This window comes from Falco peregrinus, chromosome 3 (assembly GCF_023634155.1).
Source record: "Falco peregrinus isolate bFalPer1 chromosome 3, bFalPer1.pri, whole genome shotgun sequence".
In the NCBI taxonomy this organism is placed as follows: Eukaryota; Metazoa; Chordata; class Aves; order Falconiformes; family Falconidae; genus Falco; species Falco peregrinus.
In genome coordinates, this window is record NC_073723.1 from 48,567,832 (window position 1) to 48,581,153 (window position 13,322).

The 13,322-nt window shown below is 36.5% G+C and overlaps 1 protein-coding gene across 1 annotated transcript in view; it reads right to left on the reverse strand.

Moving 5' to 3' along the window:
- The window catches only part of LOC101915968 (lipoxygenase homology domain-containing protein 1), a 144,647-nt gene that overhangs the window by 33,225 nt on the left and 98,100 nt on the right, over positions 1-13,322 (reverse strand). The window contains exons 31-33 of the mRNA XM_055800878.1: positions 9,474-9,726; positions 3,294-3,535; positions 650-776 (exon numbers count right to left, since the gene is read on the reverse strand). Of these exons, the coding sequence (XP_055656853.1) occupies positions 650-776; positions 3,294-3,535; positions 9,474-9,726 (622 nt within the window). The remainder of the gene's footprint in view (positions 1-649; positions 777-3,293; positions 3,536-9,473; positions 9,727-13,322) is intronic.

A 13,322-nucleotide genomic window follows, 5' to 3' on the forward strand; every position in this document is an offset into this window, starting at 1 on the left:
ACTTGGGCTATCGATCTAAACCCTTAACTCCTGGGAAACACTTGAAGGAGACTGGGATATTCTCATGGTAGAATATCCATTTAGGGCAAGAGCCCTTTCATTCTTCACTGACTTTGGTTATAAAACCTCCTAAGAAACACAGAGCAAACTAAAAAAATTCAGTCTTGAGGTGATCAAGGCACAACTTTCATGAAGGAGTTTGATGACATATAATTGCTAGGTCACACAAAAAGAATGCCTGAAATCCTAACACAAATATGAGCTTCTGTTGTGAGGGGCCATGGATCTCCTTCTTATTTGAAATTACAGTACAAGAGTTATTTCCTCGGGATTTCCTTTGTTTCCTATGGGAGTGAACCAAATCATATTATCAAGGAAAAGCTGAACTCAGTCCTATTCAAAACTTTAATATTTCCAGTACGGTATGCTTGCTCTTTTGTCACAAACCGATACCAATCAGACTTGAATGCACAGTGCTCACTTACAGGGTCTGAGATTTTTTTTTTTTAAACAGTGGGGTGGATTTGACCTAGCCATGCATCACTAGTGAGGATGAATAGAAAGTATACGTTAAATTCTTTGGACTGCTCTGAAAAGCCACCATCATCATTGACCAAGTCATTTCCAGTGTTTCTGATTTGTGACAAACCTGCTGGAAAAGGAGAGCCAGCTGTGAGAACTGGAAGCTCAGCCACTCTTCCTCCTTCTTCATCTGCAAAGTTGTGACAAAATGGAAATTCTAGCACATTTTTACTTTCTCTGTGTTGAAGCTTTACCTTGGCAAAGAGCAAAAACAAATACCTTCAGCGTCTGCTGTGCTCTAGTGGAAATGATAGCAAAAGACATACTATTGAACAGCTGTGACACATCATCTCAATATTAAAAAAGAAGATTAAATATATTTTTCTAAAATGTTTTTGAAAGCTGCCTTTTAAAAGAGAAGGACTAAATATCTTTCCCAATTAAAATAATTAAAATGTGAAGATTATTCCTGTAGAGACTGCAGTAAGAGAAAAAATATTTTGAATGCTTCAGGAAGATTCCTTTATGTAACCTATTCATCCGGCATATGGAAGAAAAAGGTGTTGATATGCCCATTTCAGCTTCTGAGAAATGTCAATATGCCACAACATTTTTCACTGCAGAATGTTTTCTCATTCTAAGTAACAGGAGTAAGAAAATGAAGTGTTTCAGAGAAAAACAGAAATTAAGAATGTTTTATGACATGTATATATATATATATGTACATATGTATTATATAAATATAAAGAGTATGTTACTAAATATTTTTAATCTCTATGAAATGCTGTATATAATGAAAGGGTGATCCTGAGCTAAGTAGATTAGTCTTACTATAAGAAAACATATTTTCATAATGAGGTGTCTTATACTATGGTACTACCAGGTACACAAAGAGATAAAGTACCATTTTATAAACTATTTAAAGCTAGACCAGACAACATATTTGAAAATATATTGCGGGAATTAACCCTGCTGTGAAAAAGGCACAGAAAATTCGCTCATACATTTCTTCATGACCTAACTCACTAAAATGACCAAATCCTTAACCCAGGAAGCTCAACCATCTTTGGTTAGCAATTGTCACTGGGAGATGGTAGCATTATTCTGTCTTCAAAAGATTTCTATAATTTTTCATTATGACAGACACATTGAAAAGATTTTTTTAAAAGCAGTGCAAAGTATAATGTTAACACAATATCCCTTTCATACTAACATCTATATTCCTGAACAGTTTCTTGAAAATCAGATTTAATTTACTGTGTTTTACTTCAAGAAGTGAAAGAAGCAAAAATAAGAATGTCAGTTATTACATGCTTCAGAAATAAAGCATATCATAATTGATTTTTTTCTGGGCATTATTTTATAATGATTTCAATTTCTTCAAAAGCATCAAGTGAATTATTTTGCAGTTATGGTTATAAAAATGAATTCTGAATCTAAATACGGAATTCAACCAACCACACCTGCATTTACTTGTGATAGAAGGGGGAAATCTTAGACTCTCTGTGAGGTACAATCTTGTAAAATCAAAATAAAATAGCATAGAAATGACCATCCTTGTTCTAATCAGCAGTGTAAATAGATGCTAACCTATCTTTAATAACAGATATTATACACAACCTCTTATACCAACCTAGTTATTTCATACAAAGATTCAGTCAGTGCTGCTATGGAAGCCATGGAGTAACAGAGGAAATATCTTCCTAAAACCCCAATAATTTACATAGACCCCAAAACAGGGAAATTAATATTTTAATTGACTTTCTAATCCTACCTAATATAAAAGTGCATCTTTTCCTTATTCATATACATGATGTTGATTTTTTTCTAACTCAGCTTTGAGTCGTTGTTCTAAGCTACTGAAGTAAAACACACTGACAGGTGTCACTGTTTTTAACTGCCAGGTTCCCATTCTGAAATTTTTACTGTGATCCACTGTCTCCTGCAATATCCAAGAAGCAGCCTTAATTTTATCAATAGATTTCTTAGATGACTATTTCATCTGGCTACAAAGAGGATTTTAACAACCTGCCTACCATTTAAATGTCAGGGGGTTTGCTCGCTAATATCATGTATTGGACAGGAAATTTTTTTCCTCCAGTTTTTAATAAGAACAAAATGCAAACATTAATGAACAAAAGTATGTCTCCAACTTGAAAGAAGATGATTCTTTCCCTTAGACTTCTTTTTATTTAGCCAGCATAAGAGGATAAAGATGTTTTTTTGTATAGTGAAGTGCCACAGCAATTTCAGTGCAATGTCAGATTTTAGCTTCAGCATCTTGGACATCAGAAGAAAAATTGTCACTTTTGCTATTCACTTCTTTTTTTCACATGCCAACTTAAAAGGCAGATATTTTCATCAGAAGGCATTCCTAGAGTCTGGCTTAATTATTTGCCTTGGATCACTGGGTCTACAACATGTAACAGCCAATTTGGAGTTATGTAAATACTGCAATGTATGCCAGTGGGTACAGTTCTGAAAATACACCACTGGATATCCTGAAGAAGATGGCATATCTGTATATATGCCCTCCAGAAATCCACCTAAGTTTACAAGATTTTTACTATCCATAGCAATCCTAGTAAGTGTTCTGAGCAGTCTCTGAAGTTATTACTCTATGTTACCCGATGCACGCAATTTTGTAAATTAAAAATTATGTAATTTCAGACAGAACTGAAAACTGGAAGCCATAACCATAGAACATGAAAAAAAAGGATAATTTTACAATAAAGACACAATAAGTAATTGATTTAGATCTTATGTTTTACCTCATGGCAATGCCAAGTCTCTCCTTCTGCAGCTTCTTCGATTTCTAAGCGAACTTTGAATATAGTACTGAATTTCTTACTTAGTTCAACTGAAGTTTCATAAATCTGCTTATTTTTAAGGGATCCTTTGGGAAATATGACTGAAGTACAGATACCTTTTTCACCACATATAGTTAGAGACATTTTAGGATTCATGCAACTAGAAGAAATATCAGTAGTTGTGACAAGGACATCCCAAGTCCCTGTTGAAACAAAACAGGAGCAAAAAATAAATGGTTTTTCTGAATATCCAAAATAATACAGCCATTTGTAACAGGCTGAGTTAACAAGTGACTAGCAAGCCATTCCCACCTTTGCACTGAGCTAAAATACCGACACGTAACAGGTTCATTCATTTTCATTGATTTATTGAGGAGCAGATTTGGACACCAGGCCTTCCACAGGGACAGATGACCCGTTATGGGAGGACCAGTCCAATAGTACCATGCAGATAAGACTTCCAGTTCTATATTAGAGTCTTATGAAGAACGCTGCCAATACATTGATTTTTTTCCCCCTCATAAATGTTTCCTGTGGTCACCACTCAAACCAACATATTTTCTACAAGATAGTACTGACTTGCCTTTGGTCAGGGGAGGGTATCTTTCCATTTTAATTTTTTTATGAGGTCCTTGAACTAGAATGTTAAAATTTGCTCCATACATTCTATAACAAGATGCTGATGAGAAACTGGTTCAGAGCTTGAAATGTTATATTTTTATCACAGATAACCACAATTATCATGCCAGGAAAGTAGAAAACTTTATCCATTTCTTCTGTGAAGTGATGTTTGCTGAGAGATTAAAAATAGTCCTATATAGCAGCACATAGATTTGCCTACTTTAGGGACACAGAAAACACTTAAACCCAGCAGTTTTACTTTAAAACAAAAATCGCAAAATTTTATTGAAAAAGAATGCTCATGTTCAAACTAAAGGTCTGTTTGAAGCACTTAGTCTCTTAAACATTCTAGATTAATAGGCAGTCACCTGAAGGCTCATAAGGACCGCAGACTGATAGCAGGTAGGCTCCTAAGTAACTTCTGTAACTCTATACTGAACAGATATTTGGTCAAATCTCCAATCAGCAAGACAGTTTTCAGGATCAGAAACTTATACCTACCAAAAAAATCCCATTGTTTTAGCTATCTTTAACAATTTAATTCAATTTAATAGAAGATATGGAAAATTCAGGGCTATCAAAACCATGTTTTCTATTTTAAAAAATCATGACTCCTACAGAGAGGCTTTGGTCACCTAGACTGGTGTAGAATTGAGCATGAGCAATTTTTATTAAGATAACTTAGCTCTGTTTATGCAAAGTGAGGCAGGCAAAGTATGAATTTAATAATTTCAAATAACTATTTTGTAAAACACAGTATTTTACTTTGAATAACGGAAACAGTGACTTTCTGAGTTTATGTCATAGACCTGTAAAGTCCAGTTGCCTAACTGCAACAGGCAAATCTTTATATCCTGCTATAAACTAATGCAAATAAAGCTTTATTACTTTAGATCAGGTGAGGATCTGTGCCATCAATTCAGGACTCAGTGAAGGTAAAAAGTTAGTACTCATCTCTAAAATCATCTAAAATAACTTCAGATGTTATGACTTTATGGATAATCATAAGAAGCTACCATTTTCATGTCTATGAACATTAAATATAAATGAGACCAATAATAAAATGGAAGTCCAGAATGAGAACAGGAAAACAGGGGAGTCAAATGAAAATTTATCATATCCCCTGTGACATAATCCAAGATACCAAAATATTAAGCCTTTAAACTATCAATGTATAGCTGCCTAGGAAGACTAAATGGAAGGACCATCTCTGTTGGACCATGCAATACCATATGCTGCTATAACGTTAACTATATTGTATAATCTCTGGTAAATTTTTCAAGGTCCAATTTAGAAGCAGCAGCTATGTTAAGCTTCTTTCCTTCTCCTTAGTTAAGTCTAAAAGAGTGTGTTTAGTTTGTATGGCCAGGTTTTAGTAGTGCGGGGCCTACGGGGTGACTTCTGTGAGAAGCTGCTAGAAGCTTCCCCCATGTCCGAGAGAGCCAGCACCAGCTCACTCCAGGACAGACCTGCCGCTGGCCAAGGTCAAGCCCATCAGCGACAGTGGTAGCACCTCTGGGACAGCGTATTTAACAAGGGGTGGGGGACGACGGACTGCGCCAGCAGTTGTAGCAAGAGAGAGGACTGAGACTATATGAGAGCCACAACTCTGCAGAACCAAGGTCAGTGAAGAAGGAGGGGGAGGAGGTGTTCCAGGCACCGGAGCAGAGATTCCCCTGCAGCCCGTGGTGAAGCTGGTTTTTCCTCTGCAGCCCATGGAGGGCCACAGTGGAACAGATATCCACCTGCAGCCCATAGAGGACCCCATGCTGGAGTAGGTAGATATGCCCTAAGGAAGCTGCAACCCATGGAAATCCCACACTGGCTCCTGGCAGGAGCTGTGGCTCTGTGAAGAGAAGCCCATGCAGGAGCAGGTTTTCTTGCAGGACCTGTGACCCCATGGGGGACCCACACTGGAGCAGTCTGTTCCTGAAGGACTGCAACCAGTGGAAGGGACCCACACTGGAGCAGTGCAGGACAAACTGTAGCCTGTGGGAAGGACCCACATTGGCAAAGTTCCTGGAGGACTGTCTTCCATGGAAGGGACCCCAGGCTGGAGCAGGGGCCGGGTGTGAGGAGCCTCCTGCTGAGGGGGCAGGAGCGGCAGAGACAGTGTGTGATGGACTGACCCAGCCCCATTCCCCATCCCACTGCGCTGCTGGGGGGAGGAGGGAGAGAATTTGGGAGTGAAGTTAAGCCTGGAAAAAAGGGAAGGATGGGGGGAAGGTGTTTTAAGATTTGGTTTTATTTCTCATTCTGATTTGATTGGTAATAAATTAAACTAATTTCCCCAAGTTAAATCTGTTTTGCCCATGGCAGTAATTGCTGAGTGATCACTCCTTGTCATTATCTCCACCCAGGAGCCTTTCATTATATTTTCTCTCCCTTGTCCAGCTGAGGAGGGGATTGATAGAGCATCTTTGATGGGGACCTGGTGTCCAGCCATGGTCAATCCACCACAAAGATTGCTATGCTAAAAATTTGTTCTTTCTTTCTCAGAAGTCTTTGCCTTTTCTCAGACTGTCATTATCAGACTGCTGAAACCCATTTATTTTTATGACAGCTTTGTCCATTAGCTTAAATAACTCTTCCCTCCTTGATGCATAAGCCGCCATTAATTTGGTAGATCACAACTGTGTCTGTTTTGAGCATTTAATTTGCTAGTCTGAATATGTCGAGTTTTTTTAATACCCTGTCAGAACAAAGGCTTGCCATATTCCCCATCATCTGTCTTCTGTACATCTATTCCACCTTGAACCAGTCTTTCCAGACAGAGGTAACCACAATTGTACACAACATTCCTGGTGAAATATCAGTTTCTCTGTAGTGGCATTAATTTCTTTTGATCTTCACTGATAATGCCTACATATATTGTGGGGTCACAGTTACTATAGTCACAGCCATGTTACATTACTGTCTCAAAAATTATCCTTCAATCATATAGCAAATCCAGGTATTTCTCCTAGTCATATACTACTGATGAACTCATAGCGGAAATCATTACAAGACATGGGGATATGGATCCAGTACAGTTTTCAGATTCTTAACTACTAGTTTATTCCAAATTTCCCCAAAAAATCAATGGAAATTAGGAACCTGTACCAGAACTGAGAGATCAAATATTTAGTTGCGTTTACGCCTAATTGTATTCAAGATTTGTGCTACAGAATTCAGTTCCATTGCTTTCCTCCACTGCTCAAAGTTTATCACACAACCTCTTCATCTCCTGACAGTACTCAGCTTTGTAGCACCAACAGATTTCATCAGTATATTAATTTTCTCTTCTCCAGCTCTTTACAGTTCTTCCTTTTACTACTGCTTTCCACTTTCTTATTATTACCTAATAATTTGTCATAAAGCAAATAAAATTCAGTACTGCAAGTTAGACAGATTAGATGTCATTACATTTCTCTTACTGGAGAACATTTCTGAAGATTATCTACTTTGGTTTACAACCTATCTTTAGTAAAGCCTTGACACATTCCATCTCATTTCGTACTTGTCACTATTATCTTAACTATCCTTTTCTTCAAAGTGCATTGCAAAGGTTTGCATGTGATCGATTACTAGGTCTATATTCACCTACATTATTCATTCTATTTTTTAGATGGAGGCGTTACCTTTCCTATTGTCAAGTCATACCTTTGGCCTTCATAAAATTGTTTAAAATCCTTGCTACTAGATCTACAACTCCATTTCCCAATTCCTTCAATATTCTGGACTAATGACTCTTGGTTGTCACTGTTTGACTACATGAAACTCTATGTTCTATTTGCACTTCAGATTTGGTGATTTCAAATAACCTCATTCCCATTAGTAATTTTGGTTTTGCTTCCCTTGCCAACATTATGGTTCCTTAAAGACAGAGATAAAGCATTCTATTTGTTTAGAGATTTTACCTACATCACCTTCAGTCTGAACTCTATTGTTCCTGCATAGTTACACCTTTGCAGATTCTTTTTATAAGTAAATGGTTGAAGAACCTTTACTATTTGTTTTAATTCTTCTATAAAATCTGACTCAGCTTGACATTTAGTAGGTTCCATTGTATCCATATACTTTTTGACCTCTAAGGTACAGTGCTCTTTGCTGATCAGTCTTTTATTTCTCCATTCCTTATAGGCTCTCTGCTTTCTTGTCATATTCTTTCTAAAGTTATTATACAGTCAGCCCAGAACTTATTTTCAATAGGTACAGAGCTGAGTATTAATAATCACAGACTGGAAAATATTAGCAAGTCCGCACCCAGATTTTTGAGGACTATGTGTGTGGGGGAAACAGCAGAAGGAAATTTTTTTTTTACATAACTATGTTCAGACGCTAATTAAGGTGCATAAACAAGGATGCAACATTTGTCTCACTTTTCTTATCAGTGAAGAAAGATGTGTCAGGCTGACCAGCCCTGGGCTTCTGCTCTGAATTATCCTCGGGAGATGCCTGCCTTGCTCTGTGGATTATGTAGGGCACCTACAGAATCTTTTAGAGACCTGGAATGCTTGTAGTGGTGCAATATAGCTATTTCTTATTTTGAAATTGTCACTACTGTATGTGCTCATCCTATAGTTATATTTCCATGGTATTCTGTCCTTCTGTTGTCTCAGCAACATTATTTTTCTGTTTCCTTAGATGATAATATTTGCTAGTGGAGTAAGTACAGGTAGCTAAATATGAGGATATGCACTACTGTGTCTGCAACTATATACAATATAAAACTCTCTGAGCATAAAATTAAATAAATCATGAGCATAGAAATTAATAAAGATTGGTTTATAAAACTACTGATATAGAATGCAAATTCACACCTTCAGATTAGTTTAACTTTACTTGGTTTGGTCTACCAGTTCTGATTCAGATTTCATAAATGGACCCAAACCAACATTTTACACCTCTTCAAAAAAGACATGTGAGAGCACTAAAAAATCCAGTACCCTGGCAAAGTATAAAAGACTTACCATGTTTGCAGTGTCTAAGTTGTTTCTGAATTTTGGTCTTTTTTTCATTAAACAATTTGAATAGGATATGGGGTTCAGGTCAACTAGCTGTTTGCAAGAACTTATGCCATTGATGTAAGTAAAAAAGAAAACTGCAAATAAAAGCAAATGCTTTCTGCAAATATATGAACATACGGGAAAATCTCATTCTGCTAAAAGAGTTTTTGTATCTTTTCTTGTGATTTCATCACTGCTGTAGGAGCCTTCTGCTCTGCGTTGACTGCCATATGGAACAACCTACCTCTTTCTGCTTCAGCTTTTTTTCTAGCCTCAGCTAACAACATAATTCCTTCATTGCCTTCATCCTTTAACATCTCCCTTCTGCTCTAGTCTTTCTTCCCTGAACATTATAACTGTATTTACCAGGTCTGGAAAGTGTTTGGACAGACAGTATTTGTGAGAGATGCAACTCACATTTAAGCTATATTATTTCTGTATTTTGGTTTCAGTCTTAAGAATAACCCAAAAAATAGTATGAATTACAATTAAAACAAAAGTTGGAAGGAACTTTGATAATTTTGGACCTTACCATAAATCTTTCCTGTCAACATCCCATTCCTGACTTTTCCAAGAAGTTTCAACATTCGTTCCATCCGTGCATCACCAACTCCACTGTCTAACCATTGTTGGCAAAGAAATGCATATTGGCCATCAGTCTTGCCTGACTCATGGATGACAATTTGGTCCAGGTACCATCCAGCTCCATAACCTATATCATGGTGTTCAACAAGCACTTTGCTTAACTGTCCGAGGTCTACTGCTCTCATTTCAGAGATACAAACCTGAAAAGGTAAAGGCAAAATGAATAGCAAACTGATTAAACCATATATTTTTATCATCCATCTTTAAGATTATGTTTGGAGAGACAGATTTCTTTCAATGCCAAAGTATCTTTTCCTTTCTGATAGTAAAGAATGATATTATAGGCTGCCATTTGTATTTGGAGACCCTTTTCAGAAAATATATGGATCCTTGAATAAGTACATTTTTCCTTTTTCATGATCAGTGCATTCCAGGCTTTATTATGAAAAGCATCCCACTATTTTGGGTAGAAAGAAACCTCTGGTCATTACTTTACTTACAGAAGTCTCATGAAAATTGAAGTTCAACCCATTACTTGTAACTTAAACAAGAGAAGTGCTTGAAATAACATGATAGGCCTGGTAAATTGAACTTTGGTTTAGATAAGGCATTTTATTTTTAAACATTTCAAAGTCTTTTATATTCTAAGACATCCTATTTTTCAAATGGGAAATGTCATATTATTCAACTCTGAACAGAAATACTGACACTGTTGATGACTATGCAAACAAAGGAAGATACTGTCATTAGAAAATATAAGTAAGGCTGTGCACGCATACAGGCAAGAATTGATGTGTTCTTCAGATGTAAATAGACATCTGTTTAAATATTGCTACGGCTACCAGTAAACAAATGCTAAATGGCAACTGCACTAGTGCATGTTGGGATGAATAAATTATGCAAATGAGAGAATGAATGTATTCCATGCAAGAGATAATATGAGTGGGTGGGTAGATACATGGGCATGTGTGTGGGTGACATTAAAAAAAACCCAGATGGATAGTAGAAACAGACACTATAATTTTTATTTGTTGCCAACCAATTTGCCATCAGGCAGGAAAAAGCATGAGGACCAGAAAGCAACAAAGGAAGAGATGACTTTTAGAAAGAATTATGTCATCTGGTCCATTCTCCTGTCTGTATCAGGCTATTCTCTACAATTTGCTTAGAAAAAGAAAACATCACAGTTATTATTCCTAGCACAGCCTTAAGACTTTCTTACTTTGTTATATCTGCGATATCCCCAAACAGTTACCATGGCAAGTTATACCCCTTCATGTAATGCATATGTAAACCAAAATAAGATCTAGCTGTGAGGAACATCTTGTAAATAACTTTTTGGAAGCACTCATTGCTTTTTAATTGTATTCTTTGTAGTTCTAAGCCAAATATAATTTTCTTGTCAGTCTACATGACCCTTGACTTTGAGGAAATAACCTGTATTGCTAATATTCATGTTCCTTCACAGCTAACTCTATCTGAAAAAGGGACCTATCATTAGTCCCATTCTTTGCGATAATAATTAACAGTCATTAGACAACAGTGGTCATAATCACCCATTGTTATCAATGAATTCTCATAATAATACACTAAATTGCCTACTCCCTCAGCATTAGCAAGCATGTTCTTTCGGTTGATGTCATTACATTTCTTTTTTTCCCCCTCAGTAAAAAGACATTTAGAACTGCCTTAAACACACTACTGGAAGTGTAATTTAGGAAAGTCAAAAGGATTTTATATAAATTGTCTTGATTTATATAAAGTGTTAGCTAGGCAAAATTACAATCCCCATTTATTTAACCCATTAATCTGGTGTAAAAGTTAGAAATACAATTACTTAAATAAATATGAACCAACTTTACTTTCTGCAGTAATTAAATCAACTCTACTCTCTGTTCTTACATTTTCTTGCAATTTTCTGTCTTCCTAGCTTTTCCTTATACTCCAGTCCTCTATCAGGTCCTAATCAGAGATGCTTTTTTTCGTATCTTGTTTCTTTGTTTTCTTTGCCTGTCTATTCTATATTTTCCAGGGGTAATGTTGACATAATCTAGTCTCTCAAGACAGCTTGCCCTTTACATCCCTTCCTTTCACCTTCTGTTCTTAGATACTCTCACTAAAACCTCATTCCAACTTTTCTATTAATCTACTTCTATGTAAAAAGAATGTAATACTGGTAGCAGTATGTCAGACTGCAGATCCATCTAGTCCGGTATACCGTTGCCAACAGCTACCAATAACAGATTTCTAGGGAAGAGCTGAAAAACAGGGCAAATATATAGACATGCTTCTTGAATACAAAGTCTCTCGGGCTTTAGCAATTTGTGGTTCAGAGGTTTCCTGAGCCAGAGATTGTGTCTTTGCACTTAACAGTTCCCAGTGGAAAGTTGTCTTCCACAGCAATGTGCAATGGCTTTTTGCAGCAACATGCATTTTGCTGTCTATAACATCTTGTGCAGAAAGTAAAATGTATTAATTATGCACTGTGTAAAAAGCTACCTCCTTTTGTTTTGAATCTGCTACCTGCAGGTTTCATTTAATGGTCTTGAGCCCTTGTATTTCATGAGAAAACAGAATTACTTATTTTGTCTATGCCATTTTATATTTCTTATCTCCCTCTCCTTCCCTCTCAACATCCCTTTTCCAGGCCAAACAGTAGTTGTTTGCTTAGTTGTTCCTTGTATAGAAGATATTTCATAACACTTGTCTTCTTGCACTTTTAAAGACAAGTGAATCAGAACAAAACAAAGCATCTATTATTCATCTTAACCACAGAATTTACCTGGGAGTATTCTCAATTTTTTCTGCTTTGGGGTGGCTGGGTTTTTTTCCTTTTTCTAATAATTCCAAAACATTTGATCTGTTCTGTTATCCTTTTGTTTTGCTGGGCTGACATCATTACAGAGCTATCTTAATGCTGAGGCTACTTTCCTATTTCAGAACCCATCATTTTGCATGCACATTTAAGGGGGTTTCCCCCTCACAGCCACTGCTTTTCATTTAGCTACAACTAATTTCATCTGTCTTTCTATTACCCAGTCACTCTGTATGAGGCCCTTCTGCAATCTCTGCCACTAACTTTCATTTTTATTACCTTAAAAACTTAGTATCATCAGAACATTTTGCCATCTCCCTGCTCAACCATTTCCCAAGAACCTATTGTACAATGAAGAGCATGAGTATACAAATTATCTAAGCAGAAGAAAACTTTCATTGTCCACAGTACAAAAATAGCTCACCTAAAACAAAGGATCTGCTTGGGAAGACACTCAGCACTCTATTACTCAATATAGTGGCTCTGATTTCTTTAACACTAACAGCTGTGTCACTGACTCTGTATTAACATCCAGCTTGAAAGTGCCATGTAAATTATTTTTTAGAGCTCTTTTTCAGGTTATGTCACAGACTATGTACCTTTATGTCTTTTATTAACTATTCTAATTGCCTACAAACATTTGCCCTCAAAAATGCCAAGAATTAACCTGTATTTTGAATATCATCCAGCCAATCAACATCAAACCTCTTCCTATGTTTTCATAACACAGTTTGGACTAAGGCAGCAGGATTCTGCAAACAATGACATCTTAAAAAAAAAAAAAAGGGGGGGGGGGGGTTGCAAGAGACTGTAAGAAAAGGAAAGAAAGAAAACCATGCCTAAATACTTTGGGTGAGAAGGCTATGGCCAAATTATTAAATATCTCCCAATGCATAATAATTTCACTAGATACCAGGACATTAAATGCTATTATAAATCTAGCACTAAGTTATTGCTATGAAAAGGAGAGATTAAGTATAT